The 27,754-nt window shown below is 41.7% G+C and overlaps 2 protein-coding genes across 3 annotated transcripts; both read left to right on the forward strand.

The window, feature by feature from the left end:
* Nucleotides 1-14,312: 14,312 nt before the first annotated feature.
* map10 (microtubule associated protein 10) lies at nucleotides 14,313-16,975 on the forward strand. The gene has a single exon (XM_010789495.1). It carries the CDS (start codon nucleotides 14,422-14,424, stop codon nucleotides 16,771-16,773), a length of 2,352 nt encoding a protein of 783 aa, XP_010787797.1. The 5' UTR covers nucleotides 14,313-14,421; the 3' UTR covers nucleotides 16,774-16,975.
* Nucleotides 16,976-17,771: 796 nt separating this feature from the next.
* On the forward strand, nucleotides 17,772-22,104 carry ntpcr (nucleoside-triphosphatase, cancer-related). 2 transcript variants are annotated; one of them, XM_010789493.1, is made up of 5 exons: nucleotides 17,772-17,869; nucleotides 18,699-18,861; nucleotides 18,939-19,041; nucleotides 20,642-20,851; nucleotides 21,371-22,104. In XM_010789493.1, the coding sequence occupies exons 1-5, from the start codon at nucleotides 17,836-17,838 to the stop codon at nucleotides 21,422-21,424; spliced, it is 564 nt and encodes a 187-aa protein (XP_010787795.1). In that variant the 5' UTR covers nucleotides 17,772-17,835; the 3' UTR covers nucleotides 21,425-22,104. The 2 variants fall into 2 exon arrangements, with proteins under 2 accessions (XP_010787795.1, XP_010787796.1); XM_010789494.1 differs by having other exon boundaries at nucleotides 17,825-17,904.
* The last annotated feature ends 5,650 nt before the right edge of the window (nucleotides 22,105-27,754 follow it).

Consider the following 27,754-nt stretch of genomic DNA (forward strand, 5'->3'; position numbering starts at 1 on the left):
CACCGAGAGAAGAAGAACAGACTGCTGATATAAACAAACAACAAATAGCGTGTGTGTTCCATTTTCACTCTACAGCGAGAAGCTCACGGGGCTTGAATGAGTTCAATGAAATCTCAGATTTGCCTTCTTAATAGTTTGTTTGGGTCCCTCACTTCCGTTTCGCTTCTCATGCACTGATTCGCTAAGCTGAACAGCCAATCAGAGTGATTTCTTTTGCTGACTGCCTTTGGCCAACTGCCCACCCATTTAACATGTTGAATCGGCGGGTTTTCGGCTGAAAAGGCGTCGGCCCGGCTGAAAAGACCCGACGGTGCGGGACACACCAATCTGAGTAGGGTGTGTCGACGCTCATCGTCGGCCTGACGCCCACCGACGACGATAATTGGCCTGGTGTGTCCGTGCCTTAACAATGGTTACATTTGTATTCACCTGTCAACAAAAAAAGGGATACTATTCACAAGATTGTGCTCTGTCTAGATACCAAAACAACAACAAGATAGAGATTTTTAGCAAACTGAAGTCCATGGCCAGCTGTAGCATATGTTGCAGTGCAGCAACTTCCTCCTGTAATTAATGAACTTCTCCAAAGGGAACAGTCTGATTAAGTGAAAACTCTTCTTATTCTCTACAGGCCCATGAAGCTCAGAGAAAAATGGCTCTGATAGAATTCCTGAGAACTTGGCGGCCCTTAGTTTGCCATGCAGCTGGCATCTCTTTTTATGGAGTCACTTTCAAAGCTTTTCCCCCCCTACAAGTGGCATCAAAAACATCTGTTCCCAGAGCAGCCACCCACATGAGAGATTGCCCAGTCCCGGCAGGATGGCCTGCAGATGTAAGCAACAGCCAACATGCAAATGTACATGTAAAACCTCAGACGGCCACATTGTGACAGTTAAGACAACAATGTGCCCATAGTCACAAAGGGGAAGGGAACAGATCGAAAAGATAGGGGCTTGGAAATAACGGCTGTGCTGAAAGTAAAAATGACTCCAAAGGATACAGAAAGGAAGGAGAACACTCAAATAACAAGAGATGACAGGTTCAAGCGAAGGAGCACAATAACTAGTGGGGGTGGCTGATGAAGTAGCAGTAGCACAGCTATATAAAGGCTGCTGTGTCCGGGGCGTTTGGAATGCTTGTGCACTCTGCTAGTGCTCAGAGCAGTGTAAAACACTATGCATCATTAAGGGATGTGTGCTTAAGTACTGTCCACGGACCTGTAAAGCCACTGCTAGCGGGGGGAGAGTGGATACAAGGAGGCAATGGGAACCAGTCAGAGTTATTTCCATTCCCTCAGCCCGTTTATGGAAACATTATTGGAGCAAGGTTCAGTTCTCACGGAGGAGGAAAAGATTCAGGAAGCAAATAAGAGTGAGAGACAGGAGAGAGTGAAGGAGGGAGTGGAAGAGAAAGAGGAGGGAGTGTAGAAGTGGAAGAGATACAGGGGGGAGTGTAGAAGTGGAAGAGAAACAGGGGGGAATGTAGAAATGCAGCGTTTAGCTGTTTTCTCTGGGAAAAGACCTTGCTCTGCTGTGTGTGTCCATCATTGTGTGGTTCTCCCTCTGGCAAAGGCCACAAAAGCCTCCATTTATCTAGCCTGAGCATCTAGCCTTATTGAGAGAAGGGCTCTGAAAGGCAGGCAGCCATCACATGTGCCAGGGTGACATGGCTTTTCCCTTGTTAACACTTCAGTCTTGCACCCAGAGTGCACCCCACACAATCCTCACCGGCGTGAGGGATTACTCCTGCTGACTAAACGGGCAAAAAATAAATAATACATCTGTTCTATATATTTGCATTTCTTTGGTTGAATCACAATGCACCACTTGACTCGATGGAAAGCGAACATTCTCAGTCAGGCGTGAGAAACCCACCCCATCAATGAGGCCTTTTTCCACCCTCTGGTTTCTTTAACCGGGGTAACAGCACATCACAAGGAGCAGCCTGCACAAAACACAGTCTGCCAATCTGGAGGCAGACGGGGCCCGTTTATTCACGTTTCACACTCATCAGTTTCTATTTACTCAGTGTTCTCCGGATTAGAAAAGGAGACCAAGAGCAATTTTAGGACATTGCTATGTGTGCTATTCAGCAATCTGCAGCTCTAATTGCAGAGCAAGAGGAATTTTCTACATCTCTAGCATTGAGGCACAACAGCTGCAGCTGGCATGGCATGTGGTGGGTGTGTTTAAGGGAGGTGTGGTGGCTGAAAGGGTGTCAAAGACTAACCTCCCACTGAGAGCCACCCACACACACGCACATAAGCGTAAACACACACAACTGCACTGGGTTTTACGTGCGCAGACAACCACATGTACACAATCACAATGTGTGCTTTTGTCTCCATGTCCAGATTAATAACATTAATGACACACTGAAAGCATTTGGGGAAATACTGAGCACTAAACTGTGCTTCACTCTCTGCTGCCACTCAGCAGCACATCCTTGATCTCACTGATTTAGAGAGGGGTCAGCTGTCATAAACAGAAAAACTCCAAACGCATACAGTACATACACATATCCCATTCCTCAAGGTCATCATCTCTTGTGAAATATCTCCGTACACACGAGAGATTCTTAAACGCGTGTTGAGAGGAGGGATAGGCATGCTCTCTTTTCTTCCTCCTCAAATCTTGTCTTTTCTTGTCCCCACCTCCTTATACCATCCCCCTTCCTGAATGCCACATGTAGAAAAGGTGTCCAGGGAGATGAGTGCGGATGAGTTCATTCCTCCACCAGCAGCAATGTGCACTGATCCGTCCTGACGGGCAGGCTCTCAGTTATCGAGTGACCTTTGACCTTCAGAACTGATCGAGGCCAACGATCTGATGAGGTACTCTTATGAGGCGGGGGATGGGAGTACGTAATGAGTGGGGGGTGGACGAAAAACAAACGTCTCGACAATCTTAAGGAGCATGGCTGGATTGCCTATGGCAGCGTTTCCTCTAGAGACCTCCTTTGTACATGCATAGAGTCCATTGGCATCCATATTTATGCAATTAAGAATAACATAAAAAGGAGTATTTAAATGTATTTCTTACTCACTGGAGATCAGGGGCAAAATAAAAAATGTTCACAGGAATGGTGTCTGACATCAATCACAGAGATGGCCAGACTTTTACAACAGATTCCCAAATAAGCACATATTCCCTTATTACTCACTTCCTTATCTCTTAACGGCAGCCTGCTCTGAAGAATGTCATCAAGATGGCAGCATTAGGAGAAGGCACCAGGCACTGGCAGCTGTACAACATGCACTCGGGGTCACCTACACCGCAGAATCAAGAGGAAAATCTCTCTTTCATGTTAGTAGATTGGAGAGCAGTGGTATATCCAGCAGGGTTTAGTAAGACGTACGACTCCCACAGGCAGCTGCTATAAATACAATCTTACTCCGACACAACAATCCTTTTTTCACATTTAGTTTGAGTCCGACCTTGAAATACATCCTCAGAAATATGAAATATTGGAGTTCCCACCATTACTTTTGTACCTGAAAAAGCACAGACAGTACTATTCTATCCATATTAAATCAATAACAACCACATTGCTCCAGTATTGGACTCCCTTGGGGGGAAATCCTATCAAGCAGAAGCTCATGGTGAAGTGTGTGTGTTTTAGGATCCATGATACAATGTTTGCAAACCAATCATATGTTTTATTGTAAACTGAGCCGTGGGCATGTTGTTGATTCTGCAATGTGACAACAACAACCCTAAGGTGACAAAGCAATGATGCAGCAGCGATCCATGAGGTAATCAAACATATCAGCAGCCTTGGTTTAACTGGGGAGTCGGCTGTGTTAGCCCAGAGGGAAAAGCAAGGGGTGTCCTCAGGGACCCCAGACTGCCTTTCACTGAAAATTAAACTAAATGACAGGAAACAATTAACCTACACTCAATTCTCTCTTTGCAACCCCCCCTCAAAATGTCACCACGTGAGGGAAAGGATCTTCGTGTGTGACCTGATGATAATGTGTGTTTACATGCTTTTGATTATTGTTCTGCTGTTATTTCTTTAGAGTCGTGTAAATAAGAAAATGTTTCATCTGCAAAGACTTCAATCAAGCAAACTCTGGAAGCATTGTGGAGGAAGTAAGTAAAAAAGTAAATCCATCATCATCAAGCTGATCTCTGACCTTTGGTGTTTGTGTGCTCCACCTAAACACAGATTATCTGGAGACGGATGAGAACAGTGTAATTATACAGCTGCTCCTGTGGTCAGATATGCAGCACCTGGCTGTGTATCCAGCAGTTGTGTGTTCCTTGTGTTTTGGCATGCCGCTCCGAGCTGAACTGTATGTGGCCCTACAGCTCTGTTTACATTTCAGAGAGGATCCGAGGGCTTCCAGTAAACATAGCCCGGGGAAGGTAAGCAGTGAATGAACACACAGTGTAGCTGCTAGGTATTGTAGGAATTACAGACCTCTTCTTAGGATCCTTACATAGTGTCTGGGACATTGTTTGCCTGACGGTGTTACGCAATCTCCCCTTCCTTCGCTCCTTCTTCTTTTAAGGCTGTAAACCCTTATAAAGGCCAGCACTCAGTGTCAAATGTGCTGCCCCTGTAGCTGCGGATCCCGCCCCCTGTGGCTAACCTCCAAACATCCACAGAAGCTTTCAATACATTTCAGCGGACGAGGTGAGCGGTTGATCTCCTCCACATTGACAGACAGTGAGATTACAGAAGCAAGAGAAAAGAAAAGAAAAAAAATCAGGCCACTGTCACTCTAGATCATTATCCTCCGTCAACAGCCTTTACAAATCGCATAAAAGGAAGGCTAGTCCAAATGATGTCGCTAAGAAAGAAGGGGGAAAACAAGTGAGATGGAATATACTACTCTAGCTTTGAATTAGCTCTGCTTGGCTGGGCCTGCGCTCCTTAAACACATCATACCGCCGCAGCAGCAGCCCACAGTGCAAGGAAGGGCCAGGCTCAGTGCCAGCGCCGCACAGTTCAGCTCCTCTCTGCTTTAGACTTCCCTTCCACTTTGTGTGAAAAGGTTTCCAATACACACCAGTAAGTCCAATATCCCAGGCTTGTCTCAAATAGTCAGACATCTATGTCTTCGCTAGCAGCAAGTTACATGAATAGGCCAAAGGCAAAATCATGTACAGGCATTTCTGTGCTCCAGTAAGTGGATACAAGGGCAACATTAATGTCCTGGTTTAATGGTGTGCATCATTCTAAGTATCTGAACTGAACTAAGAGACAAAATATTCCTGTTTCGAAGGCATTGAAAAGACGTATAATGTTTATATAAACGTATAATGTTTATATAAACCAAATGAAGCTTGGTGAAAAGGAACAAATAAAAACGTCCAAGCCAACATTTAAGAGATTTTGACGGTTTGTTGCTGCTGTCAAATGAAAGAATAACACAATCGGGATAATACATTTGCATCACGCTAACGTGATATACACACTTGAAATAAAACCGCAAATGGCCAAAGTTTTGTTTTAGATCGGGGATTTCCCAGTGTAAACCACATTTATTCGGTAAACTAAACTCATTATCAACTTTATGGATCAGTGGAAACACAAACAAGGATAACAACCTCCTCCCAACAAGTTTCGTCAGCACTTTTAAAAAACACAATGACAGGCTACAGACCATGACAGGACTTTCTAATTTGTCTCATGTCAGTAAGCAGGCAACATGAAAGCAACAAACAAAAAACAGACACTTTCTCACGCTTGATAAAGGGTTGTTTAGGAGAAAGTTCATTCCTGTAAAACGGCTAACACCCAGAGAACTTGGACAAAGTAAAACATCTCACAACAACACAAAGTAGCGAGCATTGTATTATCGAAGCTATCCTGCTGTTCATGTAGTTTCCATGCTCAACAACGGTGTGTAAGCACTGCAGTGCTCCGGTGAGGTTAAGTGAAGGATACTGGCTCCGCCAGCAATGCTTCAGTGACTCACGCACACACATGCAAACACCCTAAAGCTGAGCACTTTATGGCACATCTGTCACGGATCTGCTCCATTTGACTTGTTAATTACAATCAACCTCTATCAGAAACACGTCAGCGTGCTTTTACGCTTTAAAACAACTCAACCGTTGGCCATTTGCTCCTTGGCTCACCCAGGGTCAATTTGACAATCAAGGGCGCAGATGTTAGCACGGGGGAATACGTGCAGAATTAGCCTACATTTTATTAATACCTGGTTTAATTTACCTTACCTTAGATGAGCCGAAAATGGCTAATATTACCTAGATAGAGATTATAAAATATATAGTCCTACAGATAATAGAGGAAAAATACATAAATAAACCAATTAAGTGTGAAATGATTTCATATATCCCTTCTAACCATCAAACTGACACAGTTTGAGAGGGGGCAAGGTTGGAACGTATTGGTTACATTTTCATGTTCATGCCGGTTCACGTATTGCTCATTTTGAAGTTCAATACACATCTACTACGGTGGCATTTAATTAATGAATAGACAGAGAATCATAGAAAGTCTACAGAGGCAGAATGGCATGCAGTCAGGTTCCTGGCTGTCACCCACACCCAGTCCTGTCTGCTTATTCAGACAGGCCCATTCTTTTCTGCTACAGTAGGAAGGAGGTATGCACATCGGCTCTAAACCAAATCCCTTCTTATCTCCCATTGGAGGCTGGCCGCGACCAGAGGTCAGCTGTCCCATTTGTCTGGGCCCACTGAGGGGAACACAGTCGGAGTTAACCCCATGGGTCAGGACTGGTCCTTGGACTCAGTGGCAATCGGGTTAATGACTGGCCAGCATTCATTCTCCCCATTGTAGCCCAGTGACAGACACGTAGACAAAACATATAAGGAGGGTCAGCAACTTCACTGGCCTTTCCCCCAACATTCCTGATATGGACACTAATGGGTCCCCATGGGAAGAGAAGGGGCAGACATAATTCATCATGGCAAGACACATTTTCCTATTTGCTTGACTATTGCAAATCCATAATGCATGAACATGATCTTTTTTGCAGGGAAATTGTTAGAAGATTGATCCAATGGGTTGAAATGTGTTAAATAATAAAACCATTGAGTGTTCACACCAGGAATAATACATGGTTCTCCCTGTTTATTAAAGGAGAACCACAGGATGTAAGTGCCATGCAGCCATTGGGGTCCCGTATTATAAATAATCAAATATTAAATAATCTTTATTATTTCCCAGTTGGCTATGCGCTAGAAGAACTGAACCAGCTGATTCACACGCCCCAATATAACAGTAAGGTTTGGTGCTTTGCATCATGTGCGTTAAAAACAAATTGTGATGAATATGTTACTAACTGGCACCAAAAGTACATACGCTGGAAGGAACACATGTTTGGTACGTGTCTTTCAAGGAAAGTAGTATAAAAACGAACTTCTTGGCATCTGTGGTGTCTTAAGCTGTCAGTGTAGAATAAAATCAGACTGTAATGGTTCAAGCCAGGTTATAGTTCGCCTTCATCTTGCTGTTTAACCTAATGATCAAGCCAAAAAGAATAAATGCATTACTTTATCCCAGTACGTATATCCAATGGGGTAAGGTGATTGAACAGCAAAGACCTTCATTTCTATATTCATTTTAAACTGGGATGACCCACATTTTGCAAATCATAGAGATTATCTAGAGGATTATTGATTTTCTTTGAGACAGAAAAATATCTTATAGTTACAGCCTGTCGTCTGCCATGGCTACATCTGTAAGCCACCGCCATGGTGCGATCATCTACAGCTCCGTCTGTCAGTCATGTGTAGGCAGGAGCTTAGTCCAGCAAATAATGTGAGGTTTTAAAAAAGGTCATCATTAAACAGTGGCCGGTCTAAGCGGGTCATAAGATTTCCCTTTCATATCCAGCTGTAATAGTAACTAATGCATGGATAGAAAGCAACAAATCATCCATTAACTATCTGCACTGTAACAAAGGGGCTTGAAAACAGCTGTAATAAGGATACTGCAGAGCATACTATCTATCATCAATAGCTATGGCTAAAGTAATGAGATATTTCATCTTTTCCATTAATGGTCAAGCTGCATGTGAGCCAGCAGTGATCGCAAAGGCGGTCGTCAGAGGGCCCAAACCTTTACTCTCTCCTCTGCCCCCGCGTAACACCTTTTCCTCAGTCCTTCAGTCTCGGCTGTGTGTCACCAGAGGTTGACATGAATCTCACCAGCAATGGCGCGATCAGCATTTGACTTCTGTCACGTCACCATCTGCTTCATCCAGAAGCTTCCCCTCCAGCCACAGTGCTGCTTTTTCGCTCAAATGCGCCTGGCACAGCAGCAGGCTACTGGATGAGCAGCAAGAGGGTGGGAAATTAAAGAGCCGAAAACAATAATAGACGTACAAGACACAAGGGATGGTTTGGTGTAGCAGCTATTTTAACAGATTTCACTGAGATAATAGCAAACACTACTTATACAGAACCTCTACATCTGTAAAAGATATCTATGAAATTCTTCAATAGAGCCATTTCTCCTTTAAAGCCCAATAAGTCACAACACATAAATCCCTTCATGAAGTGCCTGCCATTAAAAGGGCTACTATGCGGCTTAACCACTTCAGTGAGGATCAGATTAGCCAAAGACACATTATCGACACAAATAAACAAACAAGCAATGCAGAACATGAGGGCAATAGTTCACATATGTCCTGAAGAAACAGGCCACAGACTCACTATAACAGCTCATTTGTGCACATCACATAAAGAGTAGAAATACGTTGCTTTGAATGGCTGTTGGCGTCTTCCTGTGGTTCTCCGGAACGCATGTTGACACACGCCAGCGCCCGAGCAAGCTGTTAAACATGCCGTCTTAAGGCTATTACACTGATTACACATGAGTGGTCATATAATGTGCACAGCAGACAAAAATGATGGATGACTCTAAGAGAACCCAACATGCTGACCTTGGAGCGGTTAAATATGCTTTGGTTAGCTTCAGCCTTCCTCAGAAAATCCTTTGGTGTATTGTTACTTTCTATCCCAAACCGGAAATGTGTTCAGGATGATGAGTTCTTAAAAGCTCTAAGTGATCATCAGTGTTACAAATCTAGCTGATAGCCCAAATCTAAAGAGAAATACGTCTGTGCTGTACATTATGGGCATTGTTCAGTAAACCACATACATCCATCACAAGCAGACTCCTAGTGGAACAGGAGATAAATTCATGAAAAAACGTCGACCTAATGACGGCATCTGTGCTTTTCCTGACAGTGATGAGTGGGCTTAGGTCCTTCCATAAATCCAGACTGCTATCAAAACAAAGGCTGACAAAAAAGACGGCGAGAGAGTCTGGCTCTCACAACAGGAGCAGGCAGCATGTGATCCCCTGTCTGCTGGTTGGTTGGTTTTGAAGCAACAGGATTTTGTTGGGAGGCCAACTGTGAATCATGGCTAGCAAACCAGCCGGTCAGTCAGCCTGCAAGGACTAGACCAGAGCAGGCTTCCTGATCCCCGTCACATCGATAGGGTGTGGGATCTGTTGGAAAGGGCAGCGCCACATGGTTTGGCATGCTTCTTTAGTACAATGAAGAGAAATGCATCACCCCTAACAAACGTGGTCTGAAACTAAGTCCGTTAGCTGTTTTTCCCCCCCTCTACTGTTCTCCCAATCATGGCCAGTCAGCACACCGGTAGCAAAGCACCGTGGGAACAGAGACAAACAAGGGGATAGACTGTGGCGCACTAGAGGAGGTGTTGTAACAAGAAAACTAAAATCAGCCAGTACTGTTAAGTCATTTCCCCAATCTAAAGAAAGGCCCACAGTTCTTAGTTAGGTTTATGTATTTATAGGCAAACACAACATATCGGCTGTAACTCTAGTCGGGCGTCTCCAAGCCCACTAGGCCAGAAGACATCCTAACCAGCTCTGCAATGATAACAAGTGGATATAGCCTGTGGGCATGTCAAAGGAAGTTGTTCCTCTGCCAATCATGACAGGTGCCTTATTGTTTGGCTGAGCACACATTGTGCTCTCAACTTTATTTTGAAAGACATATCTATCCAGCTCAATTACCCTTTGTCTGGTTAGCCATGCAGAAGGCGCTGTAAGATATAGATGAGAACATATTTCTTCTTGAGGGCTCTGTCTGCACACTATTGATGGCAGCATGCAACAGATCTTAATTCAAACTGTGATTTCATTATTATGGCTGCTGAATATATCTACCTCCATGAGTGCGCTGCTGGCAGAGGTTGAGATAGGGTACATATGCAGCCTCATTTTCATCTAAATAAGGAAGTTATTGTCTTTAATGTAGCTTTCATCTATCTGGTAAAACGTCTGCTTTCCCTTCTGTAACAGACACATTCATTTTTCAATTCAATGGGGTAGAGTCATTCAAAATTCAAAGATCATCCAAGTTAAACATTGGGTGCAACTACATAATGAGGAATGGCATATATCCAATCTCAACTGAAAAACAGACAACTAAATATTTGCATGATGACAAAGAAAATGAGCAGATTAATACGGTTGTTTTTGCTTCTGTGCACAATAAAAGCAAATTACTCACACATCACTAAAGATGTCTTAATGCTCATTCAAAAGAGCGGTCAGTTGAAAAATTGCCTCTCTGGTTTGCAGACCTGACAGCTTAAGTTAAGCCAAACATTTTGGGTGCTAATTGCTAAATGAAAATATGTTAAATGTTATACCGGGCCATGAACATCCTGGAGTCACATTAAAGCACTCCTGTGCCTACTTAGTTCAGCACAGCCCCCCGGAAAACTAATCTTTCCCAGACATAAAACCCTATGAAAAATAATGGTGTCCTATTGATTTTAACGCTCCAGGAGAAAATAAATCTTTATGCTTGATCTGTTCAGATGGGAGCTGTGAAGCCAGGAGGGCAGAAATGCAGAGCACTAAAAATCAAACAATGGAAACTTACATTCACACTCAAGAGCACATAGTTGTTGTGGCTTCAGCTAGCCAAGAGCTCAGGAATGGGCCTATTTGTTTCCCTTTATTGGGAAGTTAGTTATTGTCGGGGCTAAACTTCCTGCAGGAAGACAGCAAAGGGATATGGTGGTAGAAGACAAACAACATTTCACTTGTTTACCCTCCCTGTGGAGTATACAGAACATTGTATGTCAAATAAGCCATGGGAGAAGCCAAGTAAGCATAGCAGATAGCAGACTGCCAGAGATTGTGTATTATCAAAACAAATATAATGTTAAAGGAAATCCTTTGTCTGGATCTACTGAAAAGCTCCCACTGCTGCTAAAGTAAACCAGATATGGACATAATACAACAGTAAAGCACAGTGGGGTGTGTTATATTCGTTGACCACTGCTTACATACATGGTTTTTATTCCACTCTGGGCTTCCCACAACAATTACATTTGGCCCGTGAGACTAGCTACGGGCCTCACCTTACAGTAAGCATGTGAAGGCTTTATTATCCATGACCAGTAGGACAATGATGCCTTTATCGCCCCCCACCGTTTTCATGAAAGCACTCCACTAGACAAATTCATTCAAAAAATATTTCCCTGCGAATCCAGTCCAATTAACCCACCACCACCACCACCACCACCAGCAATGTTAAAAAAAAATATGACGACAACATTAAAGTAACATTAACAGTCAGAGAATTTTAGAAAAACCAGCAGTGACATTCTATAGCCTGCCTCAGCTAATATGAACGCAAACATGTATGGTTTGTTGCATTGAATTTGTCTATGCGCGAGGCTAACACGCTCGTGGTACATAAACAAACAAAGCTGAGTAAAATATAAGTCAGCGACACCATAGCGAATACCATGAATAGACACAAATATAGGCTATAGATAGGCTACAGCTGAAACATTATACTCTCCAGTCGTTCTATATTTGTCGCTTACATTAGTCTACATATGCTGGGGTGCCCGAAATAAACTTTACCCTTTGTGTTCACTATTACCATCGATAATGCCCGTAAGTTTCTCCACCTTTCGCTACTCTCCCTGTGTGTGCAGCACTGGCGCGCCTCACTTTTAGCTACAGCCATACTTTTTAGTTTGTTTGTCCGCTCGGAGGGAGGAAATTACATTAGAGTCAATACCTTACAACGTCAACGTTGTCCGGTCCAGGTTGCAGAGTTGTTAAGGTTGCTAATTATCCTTAGCGGTTAAAAAAAACAGATGAAGCTACGGTAGCCGGGCTTGCATCTCTCTCTTTCGGTGTCAGCCTCCAGACTGAATTGGCACAGACCGTGGCAATATGCATCCAGCACCTATCTGTGACAACACGCAGTACCGAGAGAGGCTCCGCCCACCCTCAGCCTGCAGGAACTCTCTGCACCTCACTCCTGTGCACACACAGACATTTTATCATAGGTTTGTTGGTTCATATTTTACAGAAAATAACAAACTAATTTACATTTAAAAAGGGAGGTCATAAGCCTGTCCTGTTTAAGTCCAGTGGCCTTTGTGACATTCACTACAGCCCTTTGTTCATCTATAAACCATGTAAGCCCTACAGTGGCCCCATCTGGTGAACTGCAGAAAAGTTTTTTTCAAAATGTATGTAAATAAACTATGATCTTCATATATCTTTGCATTGTAATGTTTCATCTAGCCCTGTAATTTGTTCTACCTTAAGAATGTTTTTCCTTTATATTTATATAATTATATACTGCATTTATATAATTATATACTGCATTTCAGTGCAATAGGCACATGTAAATGTCGATAACTATGTAAATGTAACCTATAAATATAATGTATGATGTCCTTTATTGTTTTATGTTTCTTGTGGAACCTATTTGCTGCAGGTCTCCCTTGAAAAAGAGATCTATGATCTCAATGGGACCAATCCGGTTAAATAAAGGTTTGAAATGAAATGAAATGGGCAACGTAAAATACCCCATAAACTAGGCCTACATTTTTTAAACATAGACAAACATAAAAAATAAGACTTCATTTTAATCAGATACATATGTAAATATGCACAAGCAAATGACGAGATACGTATAAAAAAAATAGTAAAATATAGTAACACAAAGCATACATAAACATAAAAAAAACATTACATTTGGAGCACAGTTTCCCGATTGTAATGTTTTTTTTTGCTTCTTTTTCTGTTGTCCTCATAAAAGTTCCATCAATGTTTTGACAACAAGAAACAAATGATTAATTTTCTCAAATGTACATGTATGGTTGTATACATTTGCAATCCTGCCTACTGCAATACGTCTATATAATAAATCACCTCTGACTGGCAGAGAACTCTCTGCTCCATAGCTTCTCTTGGGCTTAAACTCACATTGTACATTTTACATTTATATTCAATCTAATATTTAATATTCCATTCCTCACATGCTTCTGTATGTATAATATCCTGCTTTATATTTTGTTACTGTACATTTGTAATTGTGTATTTTCTACTTTTTTTTAATGTTATTTCATTTCTATTGAGATGTTTACATTTTGGAATGTTTATTTTAGTCTTTACATTTTTAATGTTCAATGCCATGTCTTTTTATGCTGCTACAACGCAAACATTTCCCAAATTAGGATCAATAAAGTAGGGTGAATTGCCCTAATGTGGGAAATGTTTTGCATTTCAGATTTCGGGAATATATTGCGATATGAAGCCAATACAATAAATCAAAATCCAGTACCATTCTGAAATCCCCAGGATGTGTCCTAATCAAACCAAAAGAGAAAATGCAGATATTACACTCATAAAAGAAATGGTAGACATATCAGTACTCTTAGTGCCAAGTTGTCTCAGACAATCTGGATTTCCTAATGTGGGACAGTTCTGTGCAAAATGTGGGACACTGAAAAGTCTATGTTAAAAAGCCTCAGTCACCTCAATTCATGTAATAAAAACATCTCAGGTCAGTAACACTCAAAGCTAAATGTGCAATACCATGTTCAGCTATGTTACTATTTAGAAATGTTATTGTTGTTACAACAGAAGATGTTTTTCTTTAAATTGAAGTTAAATGCATCAATCTGGTGCACTTTGAGGGCAAAATTAAGAGAAATGTGGATACAGCTCTCAACACTCATATGAAACAGAACTGTATATATTTAAATAATCCAAAAACCATTAGAATATGCTCACAACCAATACAACTATTTGATAAACTATAAACCTACTTTAACGTATCTCTTATCTTATCTTTAAAAAAATGACAGTTATCAAGAAAGTATATTTTGTGTTTATGCTGCGTTAACCCTTAATAGAAAACAAAAGCACATGTTTAAGGAGAAGTTAAGAATCACAATGTGTTTTAATCCAAAAATCTACAAATATCTTGCGTACGTATACACTTCCAATTGAAAATACAATTCCCAGGTATCCCGGGGCATTGTGTGACGCATAATGCTCGCGACAGCTGCTTGTTTCCATGGAGCTGATACAAGCTAAAGCTGCGGATTAGCTAACAGCTAGTTAGTTAGCTCGTTGTTTAAGATTTCTTTTTGTTATCACACGGCTTTCAGGATGTCAGGACGAGAACAAATCGAGACTCTGTTTTCATTTGAGCTTTTGGTGGAATCCATCCGAGTGGAGAAAGAAAGTCAAGTTTCCGACGAGCTTGCTCTGGGAGTAAGACTGCTGGATTTTCCAACGCTGCTCATTTATCAGCCTGAGAAAAGCAATGCTGGAGGGGACCAACATGCACACAATGGAAAGGATCAGCAGGGGGGATATGCCTTCAACAGAGGGAAGTCTTGTTTCTTCAAAATGAACCTGAACGCACTGTTTACCCATCTATCCAACACTCCTCTGTATGCTATGGTGCTGGATGTGAAAGAAGAGATCCCCAAATTAGTTGGTACCTCTCTTGTGTCACTGACGAAAGCGATGGACAGAATCAGGCAGGATGTGAATGAACGTGGTGTTTCTACTCTCTCGTCTCATGGTGAAAGGGGGGTTGTGGGTGTATGCAACCTCATGGGGGAGAACATTGGATCAATTTCCCTGAGTTACAAACTTCTAAGTCTGGGAGCTAGTTTACTGCCACACATCACAGAAAGAAAGGGACTTCGCAGTGCACATGGCGGAAAACATTTACAAAAAAGCCTCATGGAGAAACAAATCACAGAATCAGTGGCTCTTACAATACATGAGGATAATCAGGACAATGGTGTTCCTGTTGTCCTGCAGAGTGAACACAAGCCAGGGAGACAAATGCCCCAGACGCATGAAGAAACTGAAAATAATTTGGAAGATTTAACTGTTTTTTGTCCGCCACATCTCTTCTACAATAATTCTGCAGAGAAAAAACACACACATAAAGAAGGGGATTGCCCTGTACTGAATTTAGACCCTGAGGCGTTCACATTTGAAGACACTGAAGATGAAACCAGTGAATATACAAATGAAGTTGCAAGTGCTCCAATGATTGAGCAGAAAGTAAGACATGAAAAAACTACAAAAAAACAAGAAACAAGCGGGGCGACTCCAAATGTCCTCGGGGAAGCCTTACGACAGTTGCCTCTGTTAAACGCTCTTCTTGTTGAGCTGTCACAGTTGAATGGTCAGAACTCAGACCAGCCTCTGTCTATACATCCCAATCTATCATGGATTTACAGGCCGGCATCCACAGAGCCTTTCGCTGGCCATGGAAACACACCAGGAGAGGTTTCCAAACAGGGAACTAGTCCCAACTTAAAACATGTACATTCCCCCAGATCCTGTTCTACACCTGCATCTGTTAAAGTGAGAGACAAACAGGAAGAGGCTAAAAGCTCCAGCAAATCTCCTCAGAAGAAGCTTGTGTATGGTACGACTAAAACATTCAATATGAGGCTGAAGAACATTTCGCCTCTTAAAGTGAAACGACGGGAATGCATGGCCTTAATACAACGTGAAACACAGTCAAGTATCGCCAAAACTAAGACTAAGTCAAGTAATACGATTGTGAAGTCCAGCAAAAGAAAATCAGTATTAAACAAAGGCTCCAGTCTAAATGAAAATGTCGAGACAATGATGCAAAACATCGCAGCGGACTCTGAATTTCAGGGCACATTCACGCTAAAACATGGCAAAGCTCGAGGTGAAAAAGACACAGACTTTTTGAGAGATTCTGAAAAAGACTTGAAGTGTATTCACATCCCCAGGGTGGAAGGGTATCATGTTACCCAAAATAAAGAAGAGCATTGCAGTGACTCAGATCAAGTGAAATCACAGTCTGAATCTCACAGGCGTATAGAACCATTTGAATCTTCAGGAAGCAGCAGACATAGCAGCCCCAAATCTTCATTTTCAGACTCCAGCGGGGAAGGAGACGAGGACGCAGACTACGCTGATGACTTTAACAGCCTGGAGCCCAGCGATGCCTACTCCCCTGACCCCCTGAGCAGCCCTGAGCCCACCAGAGCCAAGACCCCATGCTCTCCTCTCCACCACTCTGACTCAGAATGGGTTCAGAAGAGAGCCGTCCTCCCCGTGCCCATCAAAGCCCCCCGCTCTCCACAGCACGTTCTGAGGGGGACGCACACAATAATCCAAGCCCGATCCCAGGCCTCGGCCCTCAGCTTCTCCTCAGATGACAGTGACCTAGACGGGTCCAGCTCCTTGCAGACCATATGCTCCAGAAGACAGAGGACAGTGAGCTGTAGAGTGGGAAAGAGATCTGATGCTGAGAGTCTGATGTCATCCAGAGGTAAACGGAGTGGGTCATCCAAGAACAGCGGTCCTGTGGGAGGGTCTTCTGCTGGGTCAGTGTCCTCCTTTGAACAGCAGGAGGTGGAGGAACTGGAGGATGAGCTTGGGTCTCTGGATTTCAGAAAGGAGTATAAGCATATGTCTGAGCTAGTGGCCAACAAACTCCCTGGTTATACTATGTAAAGAAAACATTTATAGAATTCTACATTAAGGTTACAATATTTCCGAATGGCAATTTTCCAGCAAATATGTACATTTGTATGTAAAAAGTGTTGTGTCTCTGATACCTTTGAATAAAGAATCTTTTTTCGTGGAAATAATGTGATCACTTTACTTCTTAATCACTTACTTAATACTAGGCTACTGTATATTTGCATAACTTCTTGGACCATGAGTCTTTATTGACATAAGAGGATGAAAATCTCTCTATGCACACCGTTTATGCAAATCATTTTAACTTAATAGGCTCTCGTTTCCAGTCGAGTTGTCACAAGCTGAAGTCTCCCAGAGCTCCAGCTCCAGAGTTCAGGGTGTTTCCTTTAACCTAACCGCCTGCATTTGTCAGTTATTTGATAAGCAAAACAGAGACAGCTATACATGTATTTAAAACTGGTTTTGTTTGTTTTTTGTGTGACAGTTACAGGATTGTGTTACACTAACAGTGGGACTGGGACAATCAAAACTTATTTGCATTGGTGGAAATCCATAGATATTATTAATAATAGTAGATATTTAGTATTTAAGTACTGTAATTAAGTTAAACTCATTAACATAGAGTTGCTGAATTTGATGCTACTTTATAATTATACTCGATTACTTCGCAGAGGGATCTTCTGTATATTTTACTTAACTACAGTACAGCTTTAATACAATTCAATATTTGTAACCAATCTATCTGTCAATGGAGAATACAATAAGATAGAAGCCTAAATCACAACAATGAAATTGTTAAACATAACAGTGAGTTAGTAAGATGAAAGTCAAAATAAGGAGATACCAAGTCAAAAAATAATGAGATAGTAGTCAAAATAAGATGTTTCTCATTATTTTGAAACACAATATTGAGTGCTGAGCCGAGCTATGTTTTGGAATAGTTTCTCATTACTTTCACCTGCAGTATATTTGTTCCCTCTCAGTTCTTGTACTTCATTCGAATAAAGTACTGCGGTGTGGTTACTAATGCGCATGCGTCAGCAAGCTGTGTACGGAAGTGCTGCAGAAGCATGTTGAACGGTGTACACTGAAATGTTCAAACACGTTTTCCTGACAGGACCTCCAGGTAACAATGAACACCAGCCTGGGCTGCTGCTGAAGGTGCAGTCGCTGTAAATCAAGTGTAGTCATTCAGCTGTAATTACCCTGTGTCCGAGCCAGCACACGTTTAGGTTGCTTCGGAGGAAAGTTAGCTTGTCTTTAGCTAATCTATCGCAATATACTGGTAACATGTAGAGGTGGGAGAAGTACTCAGATCTTGTACGTTAGTAGAAGTACCAGAGTGTAGGAATACTATGTTACAAGTAAAAGTCCTGCTATGAAAATATTACTCAAGTTAAAGTACAGTGCAGATTGACCCACTTGAGATAATATATATATTATATATGTTTTGATTTTTAATTATTGATGGATATATGTTTATCAAAGCTGGTATCAAAGGTGAGACTAATTTGTATAGTTTGAGTTACTGCTTGGTATTTTATGAATTTAGTCAAGTGTAACTAAAGTCCTATTTAAGGGCTGATTATGTTTTATATCATATATGCAAAGTAGCTTAAGGTACTACATAAATGTAGTGGAGTTAAAGTACAATACTTACCTCTGAAATGTAGTGGGGTAAAAGTACAAAGTAGCAGTAAATGAAAATACTGAAGTAAAGTACAATTCCCTCAACATTGTACTTGTCTTTTCAGGGTTTTAGTCCACATGGCTCACTATTCCCTATGTGCATACATATTCATTTAAAGTTGTGTATATATAGTTGACCCCTTATTGATTATTTATTGGAGAGGGATGTCTTCATCACTAATGCATGGATAAGACACATCCTAACATTTCACAGAATCAATAAGTGATATTCAGTTGTTTTACATTGTCTCTTATTGTGCTCCCAGGTGTGGGTAAAACCACTGTGGTGCAGAAAGCTTGTGAGGCTCTAATGTCATCAGGAGTGGGAGTGGAAGGGTTTTACACAGAGGAGGTCAGGGAGGGGGGCCGGAGGGTCGGCTTTGATGTGGTCACAGTGACAGGAGAGAGGGGCCAGCTGTCCAGAATCAGGTACCAGGGTCATCCCATCAAAAGTACCTGCTCTCTTTTATCTGTGCTGTTTTTCAGTGACGTATTGTATCTTTCAGAGACCTCGCTGGTTCTTCTCATGGCAGACGGGAACACACAGTTGGGCAGTATGTAGTTGACTTGCCTTCATTTGAAAACGTGGCTCTCCCCCTCTTCAGAAACGTAAGATTTGTAAAACTCGTCAATAGATCACAGCAAGCCAAACCCCTTTTTCCCCTCTTAACAACTCATCAAACCTTTGATTTTCTCTGATTTGATGGAATAATTGGAAGCTCGCAAACACATAAATTCCAGAGTGACGTTTTTAGTGTTGGTGGTGCCGTCTGGCTGTCACTGACCTGATGAATCTAGCATGTAAAAGTGAGCCTGGAGTGACGCCTACACATGTGCTGTAAAGGGAAGGTGTCTCTGCCTCGGCCTGGCGGCACATATTCCACTTTCATCTCACTCAAAGCGACTCGGTAATCACTGCTGATCACGCGTTGCATGAAACATACTAACACTATCACAGTGCATTAACATGATCAGCTTTTTCCACAAGTTAGTTTAGCCATATGGACACCAATGAAACCTCTTTAATCTTTTTATCAACACATGTGAAACAGAGCTTATTTATTTATAAATTGTTCCTCAAACAAGCACTTATCAAAGGGATAGTTCAGATGTTTTGAAGCGGGATTGTATGAGGTAACTTTTCCTAGTAGTGTTTGGAGAGACAGGAGTACCAGCACAGATGATGGACGGGGGAAGCAGCATTATGTCTTTTTAAAAACCCCTCCTAAAAGAATGAAAATCATTTTTTAGTGCTTGCTATATTTGGAATGTTTCACCACTTTACCTGATGTCATAAGCCTTTTATGAAGGGGAACTAGAGCCTTTGTATCCATCTATGCTCTCTTCAAAGGCTCAAAACATTGAACAAATAAGGAATGTTGCCTCATAGAAAGCAGATGTCGCTCATCTTCTGATGCCTTGATCGGTTAGTTTATTAGTGTTATTTGATGTTTAAAGGGTTAGTTCGGATTCACCAAAGTCACACAATGACACTAACTAACGTCCCGTCCACACGGCGGCGTGCGTTGAATCTTCAACGCTTCTGCCCATTCACTTTGAATGGGGTGACGTCCCGCTTTGCCGAACTGCATTGTGGGAGCGTTGCTTCGCTTTGCTCGCGTTGCTCGCTTCAAAAGTTGAGCAATGTTCAACTTTTGAAGCTTCGGCGGAAGCGTCAGCCAATCAAATCATATGCCAGTACAAGCTCTAGCCAATCAAACCGCGTGCTTGTGTGTCCGGGGCGGGAGATTCATGTGATTGGTTGTTGGTCGAGCTTCAGACAAGCTCACCGGCAAGCTTCGACGCACGCCACCGTGTGGACGCTGCGTAACTGTTCAGGCAGCAACTTCTGTGTTCTGCTATTTTAAAACGTTTTATTCAATGGAGTCTATTGGCTTTGGATAAAGCATAGATTGGTTAATGGCTTCAGTTCCCTGTCAGGAACATCTGTTTTAAAGGAAAGGTTTTGCAGTGAAAACATTGTGAATAAAGCTTACACTCAAACTGATTTTGAATATTTTCTGTTGGTATCTTTTTTTAGGTGGCTAAAATACATTTGACGCTGTCCAAAGCAGTACCTTGCCTAACTTCCGTGCTTGTCAGTTTCACGCAACAGTTTCTACTGTACTCCCTACAGATAAATAGCTCCTACAACCCCACTTCAAAGAATCCAAACTATTCCTTTAATGCTAACATCCTTCGTCCTCAGGTAGGCTCAGCAGAGGGGGGCAGCAGGAAGGTGTTCGTCATTGATGAGATCGGCAAAATGGAGCTCTTCAGCCAGCCGTTCATCAGGGCAGTGAGACAAACTTTAGACAGCTCCTCGTGCACCATCCTGGGCACCATCCCCATCCCCAAGGGCAAACCGCTGGCTCTGGTGGAAGAGGTGCGCAGCAGGAGAGATGTCAAGATCTTCACTGTGAGTAAAAACAATAACACTCTCTGGGTGAACAAATATATTTAGGTCAGTTTACAAGCTCCTTAGTCCCACAATAGCTGTATGGCACCGTTTACACTGTATGTAGTTTGTCTTGGAGGGCAGTCAGTCTGCCTGCTAATGCACAAAGGGCATGCCCCGCATTATCCCTCACCAGGATTAACTCTAAATCATGCGTGACTGATTCAACAACAAAGGGTGGTCTCAAATGTCAAAATAATTTATCACGGAAAACTCAGTTATGGATATTGTCATGCAAAACGCTCATGCTGGAGTAGTTATAACGTAAAACAAGGTTATATGGCAATTTCTTCACCAACATATGATTTGTATTTCCATTACAGTAAGTCAGAGATTTACAACATGTGATATTCTCAAAGTGGTTACTGTGTTGTCTAAGGCTTAGATCTTAGAAGACATGTTTTTTAATGTTATTTATGGTTCGCTTTATGATTTTATGACGATTTATATAGATTTTTGCTTGTTTCTTTTCCTGCTTAGGTGTCTAAAGAAAACAGAAACACCATTCTACAAGACATTTTATCAACGCTGTAAACTTGTCTGCAACCTTCAACCTAATATAGAGATTCGGAACCACTATAAAGGAAAAATGCTCCACTCGTGCATTTATTTTGTGCTGACAGCAACTTTTATTAGTGCATGCATGTTGAGCAAACAGACAGTTGAGTGAATCTACGCACGCTTCATAACCGGGTTTTGACCTAACCGGAGGGCACACGGAGCTGCAGCAGGAGTTAGTGTGTCACATGCATGTATTTATGTACACAATTCATTTTCTCCATGCTCCTAAAGCCTCAAAATGGATTGCTCTCTGAATAATTGATCGTGAGATGGAACCAGGATGGAACACAGCGGGGGAATTGTTCACATAGTGTGTAAATATCCCAAAGACTGCTAGTCCTCAAAACAGCTCGGTTTGATTTTGAATTCAGCTCTGGGTGTTATCGAGATTACCGCAGGCATTTCTCATTTATTAGATTGTAATATTAATTTGCCCACAAGGACAAGTGGTGAATTTAATTGTTTTATATGAAAAGAATATGTATTCAGCTCTTTGCTATGTGAGCCCCACCTTGTGTTTGTCTGGTCCACCTGAAGATGCACTCATTGAAAATCAATTAATATTTAACGGTGCAACTATGTCGAATCCTTTCATAGTTTATTCATCCAGCATGAAGAAAAACAATTGAAAATAAACAGATATTTTCCTTCAACTGGTTTCTCTGGTATTCAATTTTTCCTTTATTTAAAAAAAAAAAAAGACACTGGTTTACACAGTTGTGATAAGCTTTAATGTTGTTATATTAATCTGCAGTACAAATAAATATGCTTCACTTTGCTTTCAGGGATTTTATGCTCCATCCTGGGAGTTAATGGCATTTCTGTCCAAGTGCAAAAGGCTGGATATTGTCACTGAATAAAGGGTTTTGGAGTGCTTTTATAAAGGATTTAAACCATTGTTAAAGGTCAGGAGGTTAGGGATTTACAGCTATAGAATGAGAAATGTTGTCAAACGTGACGAGGATTGAAGCTCTATGTAAACAAACGGATGAAAATGTTAATGCTTTTTGATAAAGTGGCTATATTCTAAATACATTTTGGTATTTTAGGTTAGGAAAGTTTTAGTGTCTAAAGTAGCTCAAGAGCGTTCAAGGTCTGTGGACAGACTCGCTGTAAATAGAATTTCACTGACTCAGCGGGAGCTCCAGAGTCTGGCAGTTGTTTTGAGGGTTTTTATAGACATCCGCTGGCAGAAGATGGTTGTTTTCAACACTGAAGCATCTTTAGGTCATTTCAAAGTGAAAATACATGGAAGGCTTTCTTGGCTTGTTTTCTAATGCTGCTCTCTGATGTAACCTGTCAGTCCGGCTGCAGAGAGAGACGCCAGCTGTGATCTGCGTCAGACATGCTGCTGTGCCAGCATCTGTTCTGAGGCCAGCGCTCACACTCCTCTGGATAAACTGCCGCTGACAGACACTGAAATGGTCTCAAAGTCAACACTGCAGTGGTCGTGTGTTGGAAATAACATGGAGCTGTGATGCAGCATTGTCATGGCACAGGCAAGGCTTTAAGTTTGATTAGAGGTAATGGTATGGTTCATGGTGGATCGAGTGGTGGTGCTGAATCAGCAGCAGGAGATCCTCCACCTCCCTGCAGCATGGCAGCAGATGGGTTATGTAACAGTGACAAAGAGTGTGCCAATTTCACCAGGTAAAGGCTGTGTGTGTGAAGGCATTTCATGTGATATGATGTGATGAGCAAACATATTGGGATATTATATCATTTACACTAGTTATTTCCAGCAATGCCTGCTGCTGTTGCCAGGGAATACATGGAAAGCTTGTTTTTCGATCAATTAAATAAACACAATTCTGTATCAAATTGTGTGATACTAGTTTTTTTGTTCAATTATTCTATGCCTTAACGGGACTCTATTATGCTCGTTTTCAGGTTTCATACTTGTATTTTGTATCTCTACTGTGACGTTTAAATGCTTTAATGTTCAAAAAGCTTTTATTTGTCTCATACTGCCTGTGCTGCAGCACCTCTTTTCACCCTCTGTCTGAAACCAGAGCCCATGTCTGCTCTGATTGGTTAGCTGGCCGGCTCTGATGTGATTGTTCAACAGCTTAGAGATGTCCAAGAGCTCTAGCAATAGAAGCGTGAGTGTTACATAGTGATGTCATGATACGGAAGTAAACAATGGAGTCCAATGGAGGCGTGTGGGGGGAGTGTGTGAGAGAGAAACTCCCTCTGGAGGGGATATCAGGAGTCACTTAGAATTGAGAAACAATCAAATTACTTGTATAAAATTGTATTCACGCAAGTTCAATTTAAGTCTCAGATTATTCTTTGTGTGTTTATGATATTGCAATCAGTCGATATTACTATCAAAAATATAAACTCAGTAATCATGTTCATACTGCCCCATAATTAGTTTTAGAAAACAAGGACTGCAATATATTTTAAATTAAGTAGAGATGTAACGTGCAATCTATATCATATTCTAAAACAGTAAATCATTTAGGTTTAACATCAGAGAAACCCTTTCCATAAAAAAAAGTCTGTATTTAATTTCTATACTTTATTGTAAAATGTTCAAGACACACGGTCGTCTTGCTGTTTTACATTGTAAACGCCATGCTTTTTGAACATGTATAACCATTGTGCCACTGTAACAATTGGATCCTCCGTCAGGGGACTGACTGTATTGATATGGTGTAAGCCTTCGAGAATAGCTTGAATGAATAAGAAGTGAATTAATATCCATATCGCAGAGATGCATTCACACCGAATCTGCGGGATAGATGATAGCCTTTATCCCTCCACACAGGGAGGACACAGACATGGATGGAGCTTACCAACAATCCAGGACAAAAGGGAGCCTCTGGTGGGAGGGGGGGCGGAGGGAGGATGGGTGAGGAGTTGTTGTTTTGATGAGGACATTGATCTCTAGTTATTGCACTTCGTTGACCGGCCCAGGAGGCACAATGACAACGTGGAGGGGCAGAGTATTATGAAATATTGTCCTAGAAGCCCTCGGCCAAAATGCCAAACACAGCTGGAAATCTTGACATATTATCCAAAGAACACGTGGGAGACACACAGAAGCCTGCCCGGGCTTTCCCAAAGCCGGACTTCAAACTCACAGTTTATTTCCCAAGATGACCGGTGTGATTTATTTCAAAGACCAGGAGCTAAAGCTTCTTAGCATCGGTGAGGTCACATTTCTCAGTGCCAAAGCTTGCACATAGCAAAGCTTAAAACAATGTCATTTCTCAGCATGTCTGTGACTTATCAGTGTGTGACGCATGCTTTGTACGACCCACAGGCAACAGTATGTTCCCAGAGAGCTGTAATTGAGGCATAATAACTCACCTCATTGTGCTAATGGGCAAATCTAAGGTCTGCTGGTCATGACAGGTGGGCAGTTAATGCCGAGTGGGATGTGAAGGCTGTGGAAATGAAGCCATCTGATCTGAGTTCCTAACCACTATCCAACCCTCCTGCTCACCGCCGATGATCCTAAACCACTCGTCCAATTAGATCACTTCCATGGGCTCCCAGGGGCCGGAGGCAGACAGTGTCCTGTTTCACAGTGTGTATCTGGGCCACTAGCACGCCCCTCTGCAAGGCTACCCTTTTAACCCGGGATCAAAAGCTAAGAATAGAACAGGAATGAAAATAAAAGAGTAACATTTCAACACATTTCTTCCTTTGCTTTTTAAGTATTAAAGATTTCACAAAAAGTAGACAGTAAGAGTCTACTATGATACTGCTAACCCTGTAGTAACGTGTGATGTGTGAAGAGTCATGCATCCTTCCGGAGGACTATGTTCCATCAACAGCAGGGGAGGGATCATGCCTGAGGACACCCCTCTCCTCTTACACTGCCTTCATGGTTCCTTGTGATCTCCGGAACTCTTTGAATGACTGTGGTAACCCCCGGTGAGTCACTCCTTCATACTCTATAACAAAACTTGGCCTCACCTTCGGTAGGAGATTTCATGTCGGCCGTTATGAGTGGTTAGACATTGGGAAAGGATTCAACCGAAGCGGGTAGAAGTGTGTGTGTGTTTTGTGGTGGCCTTTCCATCGCCCAGCCACATTTAAATCCCACATTTCGAGAGGAAGCCTCCAGTGTGGTGACACACAAACATCACTGTCTCTACAGGGGAGGGATGACCCCCCCCAACAGCTGTAAGAGAAGCAGGGGGCCGATGATCTGGAGGTCAGAGGCCACAGAGGGGACACAAAGATCGGGGCATGGTGATTCATCGCTCGGCCACCTCAGGGCCGCAAAGGATGTGGCTGTCATTCCAAACTTGACGGAGAGGGAAAACTCACAAAAATGTCTTTATTGTGGACGGGAAGAACCCAAATGTTTGTGCTCCAAGCAATGAAGAAAATAGGTGCCACATGTACATGCAGCAACTATGTGGATTTACCATCATATCCTGGATTATTAGCTTGTCCACAGTAATAAGAGACATATCAATGCAGTGGAAGATGGACATGGGATTTTCTATACAAAGTGAAAAAACTATGGGTATACTTTACAGTCAGAGGCTGAGTCATACAGCGTGCTCTATACAGTCTGGATAATGATTCACAGATTGCTGCCCTGCCATGATTAATGCCTCTGCTGGATGCTTTCGACAAATTTTCACCACAAACCCAGAGCCTTTTGGAGTTGTTTCCATTCCATATGCTACTGTAGCAGTGGTGTGCATGTGTGTATGCATACACGTGTGCCAAGACCATACTGTGACTTTTGGCAGTGTGATATGAACTGAGAGGTGTTGCAGTGGTTGTGCCAGAACTCTTTTTTTCTTTTTACATTTGTGATAGTGCTGCTTTGCTAACATGTGCTTCTGAGTTAGAATGGTGGTTGATGGGAAAAAGGTGCACTTTCTTCATGATGTCATGTGACAGATCAGCAGTGTCACAATTCAGGTAAAGTACATTTAGTAAAGACTAAATGTACTTTACCTGAATTATGCACACATATGTAAATAAATTCAATACTCCAAACTCAAATATGTATATATGTTCATTCAAATGATCAACGTTTTACCTTGTTGTGATATCTCGTTTGAACAGTCACTTATGTTATTTGTAATTGTATTGTCCTCGTGTGAATCTGTACTGTCCTGTTTTTCACTCTCACTCTGTTGCTTCTTTAACTCCTGAATTTCCCCACAGGGAAAAAAATAAAGCTCCATCTTTTCTTATTAAGAAAAAGGGCCTTTCTGCATTATCGCTTTGTTTACTTTAAGTGTATGTTGATGCTAAAACTTTTGCGCTTTTATTTGATAACCATCCTTTTATGAATTTCTACCTGTAACATTGTATTTTCACATGCAGTATTTAAATGTTGTTTGTCAGTAAACTGATAGAATGCTTCTTTTCTACTGTGGCATGTATCAACATGCTGACCACATGGTGCATTTTATAATGAGATCATTCACCAATGACTGCTAATATACCAACCAGTACAAACAGTGCACATGCTTCAAAATCACAGTACAACAAACACTCTTTAAATAACACTTCAACTGCTTTATCTTCGACATCACACACAGTGGAACTACTTTCAGTTCTAACATAGAAAAGGACAATTCCCCTGCCTACACAGAATGAACTTAGAATTAAAACAGCAAATGCTTTCATCGATTACTGCTCAACTGATTGCGGCCCTTACATTTCGAAAGACATTTCAAATTCGAATAGTGCCTACATTTTAACATGACATTTCCACTACTCAGTGCTTTGCCTTCAATTCTCATAAGACTTGGTGCATGTAAACAGTTTACATTTAAACCTGTAAGTGGCCTGTTTCTTACTTTTTCTGCAGATAACCTAACATTTTCTAGACATTTTTAAAATTAGCACCGAGTGAGTTCCCCAATTCCCTCTCGGCTGTAATCTCTAATCTAATTTGTCCTTCACATAATCATGAAGGGAATCGCTGAATATGTTGTAATGCTAAACAGTGTAGTGTTTTGCAAATTCTTTATGCATAGAACTCATTATGCAGCCATGTCTGCAGAGAATGTTTGGGTTCTCAGCATAAATATCGCCACCGTTCCAAAACGAGATCCACACAACTCCATAATCAAATAAATATCGTTGATTATGGATCTCGTCTTTGAACGGTGGTAGGGTTTTTAATATTCAAAAAGACGGCTAATGATGTGAAGATGTTCTTAGCATGGCCTGGCCTTTAATCTCTCTTCATATTATCCCCTTTCTCTTCAAAGCCTCCAGAGATGACAACAAAGCTTGAATAACAACACATTTTCAGCAAAACTGTATGAAAAATAAATATCACTCATGCATTATCACAGATGAAGCAAAGCA

Source organism: Notothenia coriiceps, unplaced genomic scaffold (assembly GCF_000735185.1).
Source record: "Notothenia coriiceps isolate Sejong01 unplaced genomic scaffold, NC01 NC01_scaffold00032942, whole genome shotgun sequence".
Lineage (NCBI taxonomy): Eukaryota > Metazoa > Chordata > Actinopteri > Perciformes > Nototheniidae > Notothenia > Notothenia coriiceps.